The 18681-nt window shown below is 40.4% G+C and overlaps 1 protein-coding gene across 1 annotated transcript in view; it reads left to right on the top strand.

Moving 5' to 3' along the window:
* Positions 1-1709: 1709 nt before the first annotated feature.
* nol11 (nucleolar protein 11) overlaps positions 1710-18681 on the top strand; it is a 43224-nt gene continuing 26252 nt past the window's right edge. Inside the window, exons 1-7 of the mRNA XM_072558862.1 lie at positions 1710-1881; positions 3387-3500; positions 5419-5475; positions 9395-9543; positions 11132-11189; positions 13068-13206; positions 16170-16364. Of these exons, the coding sequence (XP_072414963.1) occupies positions 1753-1881; positions 3387-3500; positions 5419-5475; positions 9395-9543; positions 11132-11189; positions 13068-13206; positions 16170-16364 (841 nt within the window). The 5' untranslated portion in view covers positions 1710-1752. The remainder of the gene's footprint in view (positions 1882-3386; positions 3501-5418; positions 5476-9394; positions 9544-11131; positions 11190-13067; positions 13207-16169; positions 16365-18681) is intronic.

The raw sequence follows: 18681 nt of genomic DNA, 5'->3' as shown, positions 1-18681 counted from the left end.
TAGAGGTCTGTGGTTATGTACACAGATTATTGAAGGTGCCAGGAAAGTTGAAAATAGTTAAAAAGCTAATGGAATCCTGGGCTTTATAAGTTAAGATGTAGAATACAAAAGAAAGGATTTTTTTAATTAAGTGAAAGCAAATCCCTACAGCAAAGCTATCACCTCCTCGTAAATTGAGTTTTAAGACGATTAGCGCACCACTTAATCTATTGAGTCAACACTCCTTTGTAATGTGCAGCTTTGTTTGTGTCTCTCCACAAGTGTGTCAGGAAGTAGTGACAAACATTTGCAAAGCACTGGTTTAGCCTCAACTGAAATGTTGCATCTAATTCCGCGCATTGCTCATTAGCAAGGACATGAAACTTTGAAGACGGCACAGAAAATATATACAAGATTAGTTCCAAAGATGAAGGACTTCAGTTACAGGGATAGGTTGGAGAATCCCTTTGACAAGGGGGTTGAGAACCAGAGAATGGACTTAAAGTGATTATTAAAATGGCTGATACAAGAAAGCATTTGAACACAGCGTGTGTTTAGGAGCTGGAAAATATTGCCTGTGGGTGTGGTGAATGCAGATATAACTGGTTTCACAAGGGAATCAGATAAGCATCTAAACATGGTTCAGAGTAAGAGGGAAAATGGAGGACAAGGTGGGTTACCTTTGTAGAAAGCTGGTACAGAATTGACAAGCTAATTATGTACTGCTTTCTCACATTCCACCCACCAGAAAGTCATGGTTATTCAAAACATTGCCCACCATAGTGGCTCCTGCTCTTCTCTCAGCAGTGAGCTCATTAATCTTCTTTGGTTCCCATTCAAGTAATGTCTTGACTTTCAAATCTTCTTTATTATTTCCATATCTCATTCATTCAACACCAGGTTATAGTCCAACCGGTTTAATTGGAAGCACACTGGCTTTCGGAGCGTCGCTGTTTCATCAGGTGGTAGTGGAGGGCTCAATCCTAACACACAGAATTTATAGCAAAAATTTACAGTGTGATGTAATTGAAATTATACATTGAAAAACTGATTGTCTGTTAAGTCTTTCATCTGTTTGAATACCATGATAGTTTCACTTCTTTCATGTGTAAATCACAAAACCTTTTTTTTAAAAAGTTGCATTCACAGGTTAGCTGTTAACAATGGTGATAGCCATGGGTTTTTTTAACCTTGTCCAACCCAATCCAACATCTGCACCTCCACGTAATATGAGAGGGCACAGTGGCATGGTGTGTTTCAGTGTTGTACCACCCTGTGTCTCTGTAACACAGGCCATAGCACAACACTACATTATTTTCCATGCCATTTGAGGACACTGTGCAAAGAAATCACCATCGAACGTGTGTGATCATCCGAACCATTAGAGGGCGCCGCAAAAAGAGGCGACTATTTACATCTGTGATCTTCCACTGTGCGAAAGGGGGCGCTGTGCGAGGAGATTCTCTCAGGGTAGTGCACGATCCTCCACACCATTCGAGGGCGCTGTAGGAGGAGGTCCCACTGGGCAGTGTGCGATCCTCCACGCCGTGAGAGGGCGGTGTAGGAGGAGGTCCCACTGGGCAGTGTGCGATCCTCCACACCGTGAGAGGGCGGTGTAGGAGGAGGTGCCACTGGGCAGTGTGCGATCCTCCTCACCGTGAGAGGGCGGTGTGCGGGGCGGCCTCCAGAGATAGGCTGCCGCCTTGCCTGGAGGCTTTTGGCTGGTGCCTCGCTGGCAATGCGCAGGCGCCCAGAAGGAGGCAGGGAGGCAAGATGGCGCGGTTGTGTGAGGGTTTCACGTTGTGCGGTTTATCGAGGGCCGCCGCCGTACGCGGTGTGGAGCCCGCTGGGCCGGACCGTGTCGTTGTCACTCGTGAAGATCGGACCGTCACCGTCTACAAGGTGAAGTAACCATAGGAGAGGACAGTGGTGTCTGTGATGTGTTTGGGCCCGGGCCCGGGGCCGGGAAAGCGGGTTTGCGTTGGCATCGTTACGGCTTTTGCCCGAAACGTCGATTTCGAAGCTACTTGGATGCTGCCTGAACTACTGTGCTCTTCCAGCACCACTAATCCAGAATCGTTACCGGGAAACCTGGTCCATCCCGGCCCAGCTCAGCCCGCTCCTGGCCCTGCTCCCCCCCCACTTCCGACCCTGCTCCCTCCTATTCGATATATCCCTGAAAGATGGAGAGGACAGAATAGCAACCCCGTCCTTCGTCAGAGGGTACGGGGTAGGAACCTGTAACGATATAGAACATTACAGTGCAGTACTGGCCCTTTGGCCCTCAATGTTGCGCCGACCTGTCATACCAACCTGAAGCCCATCTAACCTACACAATTCCATGTACGTCCATATGCCTGTCCAATGATGACTTAAATGTACTTAAAGTTGACGAATCTACTATCATTGCAGGCAAAGCATTCCATACCCTTATTACTCTCTGAGTAAAGAAACTATCTCTGACATCTGTCCTATATCTATCACCCCTCAATTTAAAGCTATGTCCCCTCGTGCTCACCATCACCATACTTGGAAAAAGGCTCTCCCTGTCCACCCTGTAATCTAATCCTCTGATTATCTTGTATGTCTCTATTAAGTCACCTCTCAACCTTCTTCTCTCCAACGAAAATAACCTCAAGTCCCTTAGCCTTTCCTCGTAAGACCTTCCCTCCATACCAGGCAACATCCTAGTAAATCTCCTCTGCACCCTTTCCAAAGCTTCCACATCCTTCTTATAATGCGGTGACCAGAACTGTACACAATACTCCAAGTGCGGCCGCAGCAGAGTTTTGTACAGCTGTAGCATAACCTCATGGAACTCGATCCCTCTATTAATAAAAGCTAAAACACTGTTTGTCTTCTTAACAACCCTGTCAACCTGGGTGGCAACTTTCAAGGATCTGTGTACTTGGACACCGAGATCTCTCTGCTCATCTACACTACCAAGAATCTTACCATTAGCCCAGTACTTTGCATTCCAGTTACTCCGACCAAAGTGAATTACCTCACACTTGTCCGCATTAAACTCCATTTGCCACCTCCAAGCCCAGCTCTGCAGCTTATCTATGTCTCTCTGTAACCTACAACATCTTTCGTCACTATCCACGGCTCCACCGACCTTAGTATCGTCTGCATAGAACTCTGTAGTCACTTTTGTAATGTAGGAAACGCGGCATGTAATTGATTTTCGTGTGAGATTGCCAGACACAGTTTGATATTCAATACTTTATGATGCTGCTTGATGAATATTGGCAAAGATAGTAGGAGCGCAGTGCACTTTCCAGCATCCACCTGAGAGGCACAATCCCATTTGAATGTCTCTTATGCAGTCTCAAGTCACAAGAATCTGAAAAAACATTTACATCAATAAAATTTACATCTTCTGTATTCTGTTTGGTTTTGCAAAGGTATCAGACCAAAAGCCGCTCGGAAGTTGGACGGTCAAGCAAACCCAAAAAATCACATGCCCTGCTGTTTATAACAGCCAAACTGGAGAATTTGTTGTTGTGCAAGATCATAAGGTAACAATATAAAGAAGTTTGAAATTCAGGTAGTTCTGCATTTTGTGTCTTTGGTAAAGTTGAAACATGATTTGAGAGTCTTATAACTCAATATTTTCAAGGGAGACTTTGCATTCCCTTTGACAGTGTGGACTTTTAGTAAACTTATTTAAATTTGTGGACACTCCCACCCATGCTTTCAGTGTAGTTACAAAGAAAAACTTGAAGATTTATTTAATACTTTTCATGATCACAAAACAGCACAAAGTGCTTATTGGGATACTTTTGAAGTACATGCTACATGTGCAGAGCTCGCCACACCCCCCACCCCTCCAATCTCATACACAGTTGGGTTGTCAGTGTGAATGTGTAGTAATAAAGGCACATATTTATATAGGATCATTAGTGTAACAAAGGTTGAGGTGCTTCATACAGAGTAATCAATTAAAAATTTGGTGAACTTGCAGTTTTAAAACATTTCTTTACAACTATTGGTATGGCCTTTATTGTTTCTCTTGTAGCATTCCATTACTTGTGATAAATGACCAATTTTTTTTTCAATTTTACATCTTACAATGTGATGTGTTGTTTGGTTCAGTTTTGTTCTCCAAGTGAAACCACAGCTTGGGCTTTTCCAGAGAAGACCTATTTTCCTTGAGGTCTGTAAATTTGACCTCCAAATTTGAGGAAAGACATTCTGGCTATTGACGGAGTGCAGCATAGGTGCACGAGGTCAATTCCTGGAATGGTGGGATTACCTTACATTGAAAGACTGAAGCGACTGGGCTTGTATACCCTTGAGTTTAGAAGACTGAGAGGGGATCTGATTGAGACATATAAGATTATGAAAGGATTGGACACTCTGGCAGCAGGAAACATGTTTCAGCTGATGGGTGAGTGCCGAACCAGAGGATACAGCTTAAAAATACGGAGTAGACCATTTAGGACAGAGATGAGGAGAAACTTCTTCACCCAGAAAGTGGTGGCTGTGTGGAATGCTGTGCCCAGAGGGCAGTGGAGGCCCAGTCTCTGGATTCATTTAAGAAAGAGTTGGATAGAGCTCTCAAAGATAGTGGAATCAAGGGTTATGGAGATAAGGCAGGAAGAGGATACTGATTAGGAATGATCAGCCATGATCATATTGAATGGCGGTGCAGGTCGAAGGGCTGAATAGCCTACTCCTGCACCTATTGTCTATTGTAACTGGGATCAAATACAATCTGCTCTTTTTATATTTTCTTATCAATCTGTTCAAAGATGTTATGACACACCTCTGGAACTTTGTTAATAACAGATGCGAAGAATTAATGCAAGGATATAGATTTGCCTGTAATGGACTTTGTATGTAAATTTCTAATTGGCTACATGGATGATTTAGTGGTGGCGGTGATTAGTAGTTGGAGAAAATGTCAGTGATTTAGATTAGATTAGATTACTTACAGTGTGGAAACAGGCCCTTCGGCCCAACAAGTCCACACCGCCCCGCCGAAGCGCAACGCACCCATACCCCTACATCTACCTCTTACCTAACACTACGGGCAGTTTAGCATGGCCAATTCACCTGACCTGCACATCTTTGGACTGTGGGAGGAAACCGGAGCACCCGGAGGAAACCCACGCAGACACGGGGAGAATGTGCAAACTCCACACAGTCAGTCGCCTGAGGCTGGAATTGAACCCAGGTCCCTGGCGCTGTGAGGCAGAAGTGCTAACCACTGTGCCACCGTGCCGCCATTTGTTGGTGGGAAAGCTATTTGGTTGTGTGCAAGAGCGCTTTGGATATAAAAAGGATTTCTCCCTTTGAACCAGGAGATGTAGGTTCAATATTATGTATGTAATAACATCTCTGAACAGGTTGATTTAAAAAAGAATGAAAGGATTTAGATTGGACTGCACGTAATGTGAAATTTTAACATTAGCTTTTCTAAATCTCTTCTAGGTTTTAAGGATTTGGAATGATGAAGATGTCAATCTGGAAAAAACATTTAAAGCAACAGTAGGTTGAGATTCACTTGGATTCGCGAACCACACAAAGCAAATTAACTTCAGAAACTAATATTTTGTCATTCGGAATGAAAACTATTCAACTTTACAACCATATACATAGAGTGTAACCGTGAAGAATGTAGTTTAATTTACAAGTTTTATGAAAGAGTTTTACTTTTATCTGCAGTACAAGCTGCATTAAATAGTATTTTGGAGTTTTTATGGTTATACAGCAGAGCATTAAAATATTTTCTGTAATGTTTTCTTTATAGAATCTTTGCTCTATACATTTTAAGCACTAAAATAATAGGTGAATCAAAACATAGAGTCGCAAAATATGTTGAAAACCCCAATGTCAGCTGTATTGATCACACTTACCTCTTAGAATTACCTAAAATACATTACAGCTGCAGTGGTTCATTGGTGCTTCAATCTTGATGTATTAGTAATGTTGATCTGCATTACTTTCAAGCTGCTGACTCAGTAGTCACTTATATAGTAGCTTAGAATCTGCATTAAGTTACAGACTATGACCATGAGGAGTCAAAACAGAACGACCTCATTTAGAAAGTTTGGAGTCTCAACTCTTGGTCATGTTAATAAAAGCCTTTCTTGGAGTACATTGGTTCAGAGAGAGGAACATACTTTTGTGGAACTACAAAGAAGCTATGTGAAATCAGGCCATTTGGCCCATCCTGTCACGTTGGTATTGACCCATCTTCTGAGCCATGTTTCTGATTCTTTTCTGTTTCCAAGTTCCTTATTCTCTAGGAATTGCAATAGAATGTAAGTAGATTAACGAAATGGACAAATCCATGCAGGTGGATTTTAATGCATGAAGTTCTGGAGGATCCCTTTTCTAACTTGTTTTTTGAGGAGGCAGTCCAGAATGTTTTCTGAATGGCCAGCTTTGATTTACTGGATAACCTGAGTGATTTAATGATCCAAGTACAGGTATCTCTCAAAATCTCTAAAAGAAAATAATGAAGGCAAAGGCACTATTGCTCTTTAGGTTGGAGATACTGTTGCATTTGCACAGAGATCTTGTTAAACTCCATCTGGCAACTGCACTCATTTCGAGGTACAGGTCGTTCTGCTATAATGCGTGTTTCTTTAATGTGAATTCACTGCAACGTGTTTGACATATTGGGGACACTGTTTCTAAAGCGCTAACTTTTTAAAAAATGTGTTGTCTGTAACACGATTACATAACCAACACTAAAGCACGATTTTTCAATAATGTGGGGTTGCAAAGAACTTAACCATCGTGTTATACAAGAATTACCTGTGGTGCATCCCAGAAATATATTACTGACATTGGTTAAAATGCTGTGCAGATTTATTGGAATGAAACTAGGGCTCATAAGGTTAAATTATGAAGACGACTTGCATGTATCATGTTTACATTCCCTTATGGGGTAAATGATTGTCATGATGGCTCATGTATTTTGTCTCTACCCTGATTAATTTAAATGATATTATAGTGTTTAGGAAGGGATTTGAGAAATTCTGAGTCAATTGGGGCAGATAGTCTGTTCCGTGATGCAGAGCTTAGGGGAAACAGGTAAACCTTTGGCTGACTTGTGAAACATATAAAGGATAGCATGAATCTGACTCTTAGGACCAAATGACTGTGTCCTCAGTACCATGCTACATGGCTAAGAAATATGGACAACTTGCAGCTACCAGGAAAAGTAACCTAACAATTTCCATCTTTATTATGTGTGATACAGTATGGATGCATCCTGGTAGTTCAAAATCATAAATGCGGCGTCCTCTGAAATGCAGATTCCCCCAAGTGTGTTGGCATCAATCAAAATGTAGATAGGGCCTGTGTGCAGAGTGGAACACTACCATGTCCCCAAGATTCTTAAGTATAGGTGAGAGATCTGGCACCAAATGAAGGCTTTGCTTCAGTGTTGCTTGCAATGTGACATAACAGTCCTAAAAATAGACTGTTCATCTGGAATTCTCTCACTGATGAGAAATGGTGACATCTCCTGTGTATATAAACCAGCAGCTACAGCAGTTTGGCGACCAGTGCAAACACCAGAAACAACTATTAGCTTCATAAATGAAGTTTGAGGTACGACTTGCCTCTTGAGGATTGTCCATTACTGAAGGTCATAGAGATGTACAGCACGGAAACAGACCCTTTGGTCCACCTTAACCATGCCGACCAGATATCCTCATCTAACCTAGTCCCATTTGGCCCATAAAACTATAGACCAGTGAGTCTGACATCGGTGGTGGGCAATTGTTGGAGGGAATCCTGAGGGACAGGATGTACATGTATTTGGAAAGGCAAGGACTGATTCTGGATAGTCAGCAGGGCTTTGTGCATGGGAAATAATGTCTCACAAACTTGATTGAGTTCTTTGAAGAAGTAACAAAGAGGATCGATGAGGGCAGAGCAGTGGACGTGATCTGTATTGACTTCAGTAAAGCGTTCAACAAGGTTCCCCATGGGAGACTGATGAGCAAGGTTAGATCTCACGGAATACAGGGAGAACTAGCCAATTGGATACAGAACTGGCTCAAAGGTAGAAGACAGAGGGTGGTAGTGGAGGGTTGTTTTTCAGACTGGAAGCCTGTGACCAGTGGAGTGCCCCAAGGATCGGTGCGGGGTCCTCTACTTTTCATCATTTATATAAATGATTTGGCTGTGAGCATAAGAGGTACAGTTAGTAAGTTTGCTGATGACACCAAAATTGGAGGTGCAGTGGACAGCGAAGAAGGTTTCCTCAGATTACAACAGGATCTTGATCAGGTGGGCCAACAGGCGGAGAAATGTCGGAATCTAAAGCAAAGAGCCATAACCTTTAGATCCCACCCCTCCCCAACAACCTGTTGAAGCTGGTGCCATTTAAAGTCTGAGATTGCCACATAAAAATCTAACAGACTATTTAAAGTTTACAGATCAAGTTGAGTAAATGGATTTAAACTGCACATTGTCTGTTCTGAAATCAAATGATACACCGAGATAAAGGGACTGGACGATCTACTACTTTTCTGTTATTCTTTTCACACCCTACTGCTCTGTTTGGTCATGCCCTTTTCACTTTCTTTTGTGGGTCAGTTGGCAAGATGCAGTTGCAGAATCTAGCCACTGTGGGGCATTTTAGAATGTCAGGCAGTCTGTGTTAATTTGCATCTTAGAACAGACCCAAATGAAGATAATACCAGAAATATTTGCCAAGAAGAATCTTTATGAAAGTTCTGTTTTTATTTTTGCTTGACCCTTAATTTCGGCATCAGAGATTTCAGCTACTCGTAGGTGGGCAGGGGCTATGAATTTATTTTCCCTGGAAAGCATTCAAGTTAGAACTAGTAGCCAGAGACTCTGCAGTCAGGATAACAAGCTTGCAAAGGCAAATGCATTGCAATTATCGCATGTAAATTTAGAATGGGAGGTGCATCAGGTTGGTACAAACATTTATCAGCAGGGAGTAATATACTGTGGGGGGAGTATTTTAAATATTTTCTTGTTCTTTGCATGTGCTCGCTCCCAGGCTATACATGTAAATTTATGTGTCGTACTTTAAAAAGCTATTTCAAACTACAACAATTCCTTCAAGAGTTGGAAGGATGTAATTCACCTCAGGAGGGAAATGTCTATCTTCAGGAAAAAAAGAATACTAACTGTGCGCAAGTAAGGGAGAAACTGAGTCAGCAACAGAAAATAACTTGAGCAGGATCCCTTTACTGTATCTTCAGTGACATACAATTAAGTTAGTTGCCTTTATTAAATATTTAGCTATTTGTTTAACCTGCTTTTATTTATTTGTTTGTATTCATATTTCAGTGATATAATTGAAGAAAATGATTTTTTCAGTAATGAATTAGAAAGATGTTTGTGTTAAGGGCTGAAGAGGCAACTTGTTAATTGTCCTTGTTGATCCATCTGATTCTTTTTTCCAACATTTCAGTTAGAAAGCAAAATTTACCAAATACACACTCTACCTGACATTGAACCTCTGGTAATTTTTGAAAGAGGAAGTGTGAGACAACTTGATGCCCTTCTGTCGGCTCCACAGCAAGATCTGGAAAGTGTCTTATCAAAAGATGAAGTCATCAGGTTTGTATCAGTAACACTGCTTTGAGCATTGTTTCAAAATACTCCTTTGCATAACTTGTTTGTTTACTTCATTTTTGTTTATTCACTCATGGGATGTGGGTGTTGCTAACTGGCCAGTATTTATTGCCCGTCCCTCGCTGTCCTTGATCTGAGTGACTAGCAAGGCCATTTCAGAAGGTAGTTGAGAGTCAATCACGTCACTGTGGGTGTGAAGTCACATGTAGATCAGACCTACAGATGGTAGATTTTCTTCACTGAAGGACATCAATAAGCCAGGTGAGTTTTTTTTTCCTGACAGTCAACAGTGGTTTCATGGTTATCAATTGATTCTTAATTACAGCTTTTTATAATTGAATTCAAATTTCTCCATTGCTGTAATAGTGGTATTTGAGCTTGTGTTCCCAGACATTAGCTGAGTTTCTGGGTTAATAGTCTAGCAATACCAGTTGGCCATCATCTCCCCCATGTTCATGTTTATGTTCAGTTTCTCTTTTTTTTTTTGGAGAAATTTTGTGAATTGGCATTGAAAAAAAATTAAAACATGTTTGTATTTTTGTGATGAGTAGATAAATGGTTGAAAATATGGCTCACCTTTCAAATGTTAGATTAGAAAGGCTATTTAGTGGATAAAAGGTTGAGAGGAGACGGGCTTGATGGCAGTGTAACCAGAGTCCAGGGCTAATGCTCTGTTTATAGATTCGCATCTAACCAAGGCAGCTGGTGGAATTTAAACGAAAATTAATAAAAAATATCTGGAATATGGATCAAGTCTCAGTGGTGACAACAGAACTGTCATCAGTTGTCTTTAAAAGCCATCTGAATCACTAATTTTTTTATAAAAGGAATTCTTACCTGATCTGGCCTATATATGACTTCAGATCTACAATGACGTGGTCAACTCTTATAACCCTCCGAAATGACATAGGTTCTGGGCAATTAGGGATGGGCAACAAATGCTATCTTATCAGTGGCACCTACATCCTATGATTGCAATAAGAATGTACAGAATTTGGTAGTCAGCTGACTGGAGTAGGAAGATCTAAGTCCTGGCTTTGCTAATCTATGCTGAGATATAAAGAGCCAACAGCTCTCTGCTGCCTTGCCGAAGTCATGTTTGCTTATTTAACAATCAAGTTCACTTAGTTAAACTCTGTCTTCACCAAACATGCCTGTATTATGATCAGGAGCAGGAATCCTGACTTTTGAAAAATTTTATATATATCTCACTAACTTTGAGTGGGTGATATCAACAATGCCCAGTAGTTGCTTTGGAAGTCAGCTGACTGAACAATCATCTGTTGTTCTTTCCTCACTTCCTCACTCAATCTTCACTTGTTTCTGTCTGCCTTCTTTAACCACACAGCTACTAAGCGATATCAATGAGAGAATTACAAAACAGTGATCTAATCTAATACGATAAACCATTAAATTTAAACTTTATCATTTCTCAAAGTAATAAGACTCTTAAAGGTTTTGTAACTGCTTAAATTTCCATGTAGTTTTCTGTTGCTCTTGAAAGTCTTTGTACCTAACAGATGTAGCAGTTACGTTTGTTAAGTTTTCCGATAAATATGTAATTTACTTTTAGGTGGAGTGATATTTTACTGGAAGCTGGAAGCCCTGTGGTCGTCTTTGTCACCGAACAGGTGGGGAAAAAAAGTACATTGAATTGATACAGCTTGAACAGAGCCTGCTTAAATATCAGCCCCTTGCAATCACTGTAGTAGCAGTGTGCTTACTAGACAAAACTGCACCACAGCATCCCACCAAGATTTGTACAGTACTTTCTCCCAAAAACTGCAGCCTTTTCCAATTAGGACATGGGTATATCACACCCAATCTCCCTGCAAAAGTTCACATTTGTTCAGGTCACCATGCCTTAACTGTTGCAGGGTCAAAATTCTGGAACTCTCTATATTAGAACCCTATGGGAGTACCTGCACTGCCTTCATTGTGAAATTATGAATAAACAATGAGTTCCAAAGATGTCTACACCCTGTGTTTTTTTTTAATTCTTCAGTTTGAATAAAACTGGAGTACATGTTGGTCATCAACAAAATATTTCATGCTGTAAAATGAGATGCTCTGCCCGTTACTTCGGTCAGTTTTCCTCTTGTTACTCGGTTGTCAGCTTGGAAGCACTGAAGTGTCAGTCTGCAGATTATTGGGCCAAGCCCGGCTGTGGTGCTTGAACATATTAAATATTGAAATAAAGGCTCATCATGCTGATCAATTCTGTGTTCATCTGCCTTGCCAGTCAAGCTCTTTACATTAAAACATACACAAGTTAGCTTTATGGGCCTCCCATGTGTCTTATCCTGCCCATGTTCTCTCCACCAACTAGACTGTCCTAGCATTCCTTCTACATCTGTTCGGACCATGTTCATTACTTTGCATCCACTCTGTGCTCTATTTCCATACCAGATTAGTTTCAAACTTTCGCAACAGCTGTCTAACCTTCTGACCGGGTGTGTAATTGGTGTGTAATAAGCATGAAACCATATGAACATTTTTAGTTAGCCCAGTGTATCTAATCTGCGTATTCTCAAAAAGTCCCTTAAATGTATGCCACTGTATCTTTATTGACCTACCTTTTAACTTAATTTGCCAGTTCACTTTAGCTAACTCAACTTTCATTTCCTCATCATTACCCTTGACTTAAAAACCAGTCTTTGACCTTCTTTGTTCCCTCAAACTAAATATAAAATTCTATTAGAAGTCTTTACTACAAAGTTATTAATTGATCCTATCTTGTTGCACAGGACTAGCTCGAATATCCTGTTCTCTGGTTGGCTCCAAATCATGCTTATAATGCATTATCTATCCAAACAAGATCTATAAACTTCTTTTCTAGGCTTCCTTTGCTGAGTTCATTTGTCCAGTTTGAAGGAAAATTAATATCACCCATGATTGTAGCCAGACGTTGTTACAAGGAGCGATAGCTCTTCATTTTGACTGCCTTGTCATGTGGTTACTGTTCAGCGGCCTGTGTACCACTTCCACAAGTGACTTCTGGTCTTTATCTTCTCTCATCTCCACCCAAACTACTTATACATTTTAATTTTCTTAACTTGGGTCAGTCCTCTCTATTATGCTGATACCCACATTAATTGACAGTCACCTATCAATCTTTTTCCAATTTCTTCTTCCAAAACATGTTCAACATTCAAGGTACCAGTCTGTCATCCTGCAACCATGTCTCTGTAGTGGCTGTCAGAACATATTTATTTAATTCTTCTGGTGCTATCTGCATGCATTCAGGTACAGACCCTTTTGTCTTTATTATTATTTTTTTCACTTCACCTTATCAGTTCATTTTATTGCTAGATTAATACATTTTTTTTTGTTAGTCTGTTTAACATTTCACATATTAGTACTACTCTCTCTCTTGCCTCGTCCCTATTCTTGGGTTTGATATTAGTTTCAACTTATCTCCATTCTGCAATTATTGTCCCATAGTGTGCATGGAAAGGTGCTAATTTGATGGATGTTTGTTTTCAATTCAAAGCCTTTTCTATTTATAGAGTGGAATGTACCATCTGTATGCGGAGAAAGTAAACCACAATGTACGGCACAAGTTTAAACTGGATTCAGAAGAGAATGGCTGTCCTTTGAGTTTTGTGCTTTCCAATAAACAAGAGAGTATCATCCTTTTATGTTTATGTAAGTTACATTTGATCTAATTTGTTGTGCATAGTTTACGTGAATAGTTTAGAACATGTTTGTCTGACTTATAGATTTGATTTATTTTTGTCATATGTACTGAGATACAGTGAAAAATCTTGTTTTGCATGCTAACCAAACAAGTCATAACTTACTAAGTACATCAGTAACAGAACAGAATGCAGAATATAGTGTTACAGCTACAGAAAAGGTGCAGACAAAGATCAATTCAAATATGAGAGGACTGTTCATAAATCTGAAAATAGTGAAGAAGTTGACATTGAATCTATACAATATGCAAGCAATATATTGTATCTTGATACAACCTTATTGTAATTATTTTGCATATCGTTTAACAATAATTAGTGGATGAATGCTGATGATATTTGATCAGTCATGTGTCTAGCCACCATTTAGGAATGGATATAAAGCTGTATTTTCTTGAAGTATTATTTTATATTGTACTGCAAATAATAGTTTTATAATATTGGCACCATTTGTGCTAAAGGCATACTTTCTGTCAACTCTACAGTTTCCACTGAAATTTGGAGCAGCATTAGGCCTGATCATAGTAGGCACATTACAAATGAGATTATAATCTGGTGTTACCAGTCCAGCCCCACTGGTGGCAGACTGTGTTTGGGCTCATTGTTCTGGTTGCGACAGTATTATGACTAGACCCAGGACATGTAGCATGAGATCATACTACACTGTTAGAGGATTTGAACAGGCAAATCACATTCATTATTAATTTTATTTTGAGAAAATTTCAGGTTTACTGATAGTGAGATGTCTGAAACAATATTATTAGTATAACAATTCCAGTAGTTGAAAGGGGGCAGTGTAGATTGCAACTATTCAGCCACTCGGTTACTTTAATTGCAACCTTAAAAATTGGGAATTCGGCAATGCCTTTGTCAAACTAACTTGCTGGTCTGTCACAAGGCCATTATCAATTTTTTTTTAAAATCCACTGCCTTCAGTAGAATTGAAAATCCAACCTGGTGAAAGTGTTTTCAATTGTAGTTGACATGTTGGATGAATGATGTGGCATAAAGAAGGAAAGCACAGCTATCCATGATCCATCTGTATTCTACATGATCTCTTTACAACCATTGGCATATAGCTGAAGCCAATGTTTACCTTTTCAGTATTTATATTTCATTGCTGCATGTTTTTAAGAGCACAGAGAGGCCGTCAGCCCCTCGATTACATTCTGCTGTTCATTCATGGCTGATTTGATTGCCTTCACTTCATTCCACTCCCCCCAAATAATCTTGACAAACAAATATTTGTCTTACTGAATCTTGCATATATTTAATGATTTAGCCTCACAGCTCCCTGGAAAAGAGAATTTGTGATACTTAAAACACTTGGAGAACAAATTTTCCCTTCCTCTCAGTCCTTGGGGGGACGGATCCCATTATTTTTCCAGAGTGCTCCCAGTTTTAGATGACCCCCATGGTAGGGAACATCCACAGCATCTGCCCTTTCAAGAGCCCCTACCGTATCATGTGTTTCAAATTTTGACAAATTGTTTGATATTTCTGTTCACTAAAGAAGAGGAAAACAACAACAAACTGCCATTTCCAAGATGTCACAGTAGAGTGCAGAGCCAATGGGGAACTTCAAACCGGTGACTACAGGAAAACAACACATATGGACCAAATACTGAACTACAGAAGCAATCATCCCAACAACCACCATCAAAGCTGCATTACAACAATGTTTCAATGAGCCACCACACACTGTAGCACAGAATAACTACGAAGAGCAGAGGAAAATCACCTATGCAGTGTATTCAAAAAGAACGGGTATCCAATGAACACAGTCAGGCGATTTCTCAGCAACAAACCCAAACAAGCAGACAAAACACGTCCAGAAACTCTAGCCATTCATCCCCTATATCAAAGAGTATCTCAGAAATGACTGCCAGACGACTCAGACCTCTTGGCGTCATGATAGCCCACAAACCCACCAACACACTAAAACAGCAGCTAATGGACAAACAGGCAGGAAACTAGCCACCAGGATACATGAACATCAACTAGCCACAAAAAGACATGACCCACTCTCTGTAGTATCTTTACATACAGATGAGGAAGGACACCACTTCGACTGGGACAACACACCCATCCTAGGACAGGCCAAACATAGACATGCACGAGAATTCCTCGAAGCATGGCATTTCAACCGGAACACATTCAACAAACACATTGATTCAGACTCCATTTACCACCCTCTGACAAAAAGAACAGGAAATGATATCACTACAGGAAATGACATCACCAATCCAAGGAAATCTAAACACATAAATACAAAGCAGGCTATTAACACCAGTGCTTTAACGGAAGCTCACTGATGATGTTACCTAGTTGTGGTGACAAAACATGTAAAAACAAACCTTTCAGCTAAGCGAGCAAACTTACATCCGTATTTCTATACAGGTCAGGGAATGCAGGAAAAGTGAACGTGAGGCATGTTGGATCAACTATGACCCTGTTAAATAGTGAAGCAGGCTTGAGGGACTGAACAGCCTACTTCTGTTTCCATTTCTTACTGTCTTGTGATCTTATGTCTGGAATTCCACTATATTGCACCATATTCTAAACTGCATCTTATCAAATCCAATCATTATTGTCATTTCAATTATAAATAACTGCTTCAAAGTTTTGTTTGCTGCAGAAATCAATTATTTAAACAACTGTTGTATCTTATTAAATCATTAATCCCACATATTCATCTGATACAAACAAGCAGCAGTTGGTGTTACTTTATTTTGCTGGTCCAAAAACCTGTGCTGCTGTGCAGCACCTGCATTGCTTAATGTCACAGTAAAAGGGTTGATTTTATATCCACTTAATACTGTTCATTTGCCAGCAAAGGAGCAGCTCATGCTATTGAACGTATTTAAGAGAAATATGTGCATCGGAACTGAAATTTTTTCCCTCCTTTTGTCTCAGATTCCAATGGCTGTATCTACAAAATGCCTTTGTCATTAAACAATTCAAATGGTCAAGAGCAGGTTCTACCTCAGTCATTACTGCTGCAGCTGCCAAATTGTGAGAAATCATTCGACCATGCTGCTGTCCTTATCCTGGATGAGACGCATATCGCTGTGTTAGGAGCTCCGCATTTACATCAGTGCGCCATCACAGGTACCTGTTATACTATAAATACTGATGTGTTTCAAAATTTGATGCACAGTTGGAGACATGAAAAGTCAAAAGCTTCGGATTGTGGGTTTGTGCCTGAAGTGTTTGTGCCAATCTGTCAATTTTGATGCATTGCTGATGGAAGTCGGAAGCATTACACTGTTGACATAGGCTGATAGTGTAGACAGCTGGTCTTGGAATGTGATTGGTAGATCTTGAGACAGAGCTGATACCTCGATTAGCTGCATTGTAGCAGATCTATTTGTGGCATGGGAGAGAGTAATTTATAAAGATGGAATCTAGCTTGGTATATTCCCAAGAAAGTATGGATGTTTTCTTTTACTCTGTTGAATGAGTGGAAGATGTTTTTACAAAAGTTAAGGAAAAAATACATACTACTGACACAAACTGATTAAATATTCTAGCAGATTGCCGGTGATGTCGAGAAATATCAATTTTTTTCTGCCTCCTGCATGTCATTCAGGGTGTTTACAATAGAGTTGAATGATAGTTAAATTCCTCATGTATCAATGGATCTTTGTAGTTTGTATGGCACTTGAAAATGCATTTATGGGAGTTGGAGAACAGATTTATTTCCTGCTGGAGTTCCTGTGCATAGCACTTGATCCCTCGTGACAGGAATAATATCCCTGACTCCTTTAGGTGGTTTTAAACTGCTGGTTTTGTATTGATGGCAACATTTAGCTCCTAAGATTAATAGCACCAGGTAATTGTAGCTGAATTCATGAGTTGTTTTCTGGTGATGTCAGCACCAGCTGAGGCTGTGAGGCAACGGCACTCTAGTTGTGCAACCATATGTGTTTAAGACCCATTGTGTCTGCACCAGTGGATTTAAAAATCTGACTACACTAATATCATTTTCCAGTTCTTGGCATATATCCCTAGAGGCTGTGACAACGCAAATGAATGTTTAAATACTATTTAAGTGTTTGGAGAGTTTTAGTTAACCACCCTTTCAGGTAGAATTCCATACTCAACTCCTTTTGGTTGAAAATATTGTTCCTTAACGCTCCTCTTAACTTTTAACCATGCCTTAAATTTATACCTTCTGGTCATTGACCACTCTACGAACGGGAGAAAAATGCCTTCCTATCCACCCTGTCAGTGCCGTTCATGATTTTATACACCTTTTATAGGTCCTGTCTCAACCTTTTAATGCTCCAAAGAAAATAATCCTAGCCTGTCCAATGTTTCTTCGTAGCTCATACCCTCCAGCCCAGGCAGGAGGGTTATCCCTCCTTTGCATCTTTCCTACATTGCAACGACCAGAACTGCACACAGTACTCCAGTTTGTGCCGAACCAGTGTTTTATGCCGTTCCAAGATATCTTCCCTCCATTTGTATTCTGTGCTTGGTGAATAAATGCAAGTTTCTTATATGCTTTCTTAATTACACCTGGCCTGGTACCTTCAGGGCTCTGTCAATATGCGCATCAAGGTCTTTCTGATCCTAGGTACTTTACAGCACCTTGCCATTCATCGTGTAATCCTTTGCCTTATTAACTTGCCCCCAAGGGCATTACCTCATAAGTTTTCAGGTTGAATTCCATTTTCCACTGCTCTGTACAGCTGACCAGTCTGTTGATCTCCTCTGACAATTTACAGCTATCCTTATTATTTACTACCATACCAATTTTCATGTCATCTGTGATCATCTTGATTATATCCTCTACATTTAAGTCCATATCATTAATGTACACCACTAACAGGAAGAGCCAGCACTGAGCTCTGCAGAATCCCACTTGATGAAAGTGAGGACTGCAGATGCTGGAGATCAGAGTCAAGATTAGAGTGGTGCTGGAAAAGCACAGCAGATCAGGCAACATCCGAGGAGCAGGAAAATCGATGTTTCGGGCAGGAGCCCTTCAATCAGGAATGAGGCTGGAAGCCTTGGGGGTGGAGAGGTAAATGGGAGGGGGTGGGGCTTGGGAGAAGGTAGCTGAGACTGCGTTAGGTAGATGGAGGAAGGGGTAAAGGTGATAGGTCGGGGAGGAGCATCCAGCCACAGAAGCATACCTCACTATCACATCCTGCTTCCTGCCTCTCAGCCAATTTTGGATCGTATGTGCCATTTTGGCTTGGGATACTGTGTGCTCTTACTGTGTTGACAAGTCTGCCATGTGAAACTTTTATCAAAAGCCTTGCTGAAACACCACATCAAATATATGAACCTTATCAACACACCTGGATGCCTCCTCAAAATTGAATCAAATTTATCAAACATGACCTTCCTTTAACAAGTCCATGTTGACTATCCCCAATAAATCACAGTTTGATGTATTCTGACTCAATCTCAGTAG

Source organism: Chiloscyllium punctatum, chromosome 39 (assembly GCF_047496795.1).
Source record: "Chiloscyllium punctatum isolate Juve2018m chromosome 39, sChiPun1.3, whole genome shotgun sequence".
NCBI classification, from domain to species: Eukaryota; Metazoa; Chordata; class Chondrichthyes; order Orectolobiformes; family Hemiscylliidae; genus Chiloscyllium; species Chiloscyllium punctatum.
The sequence above is the reverse complement of the archived record's forward strand: the minus strand, read 5'-3'. Positions and strand labels throughout refer to the sequence as shown.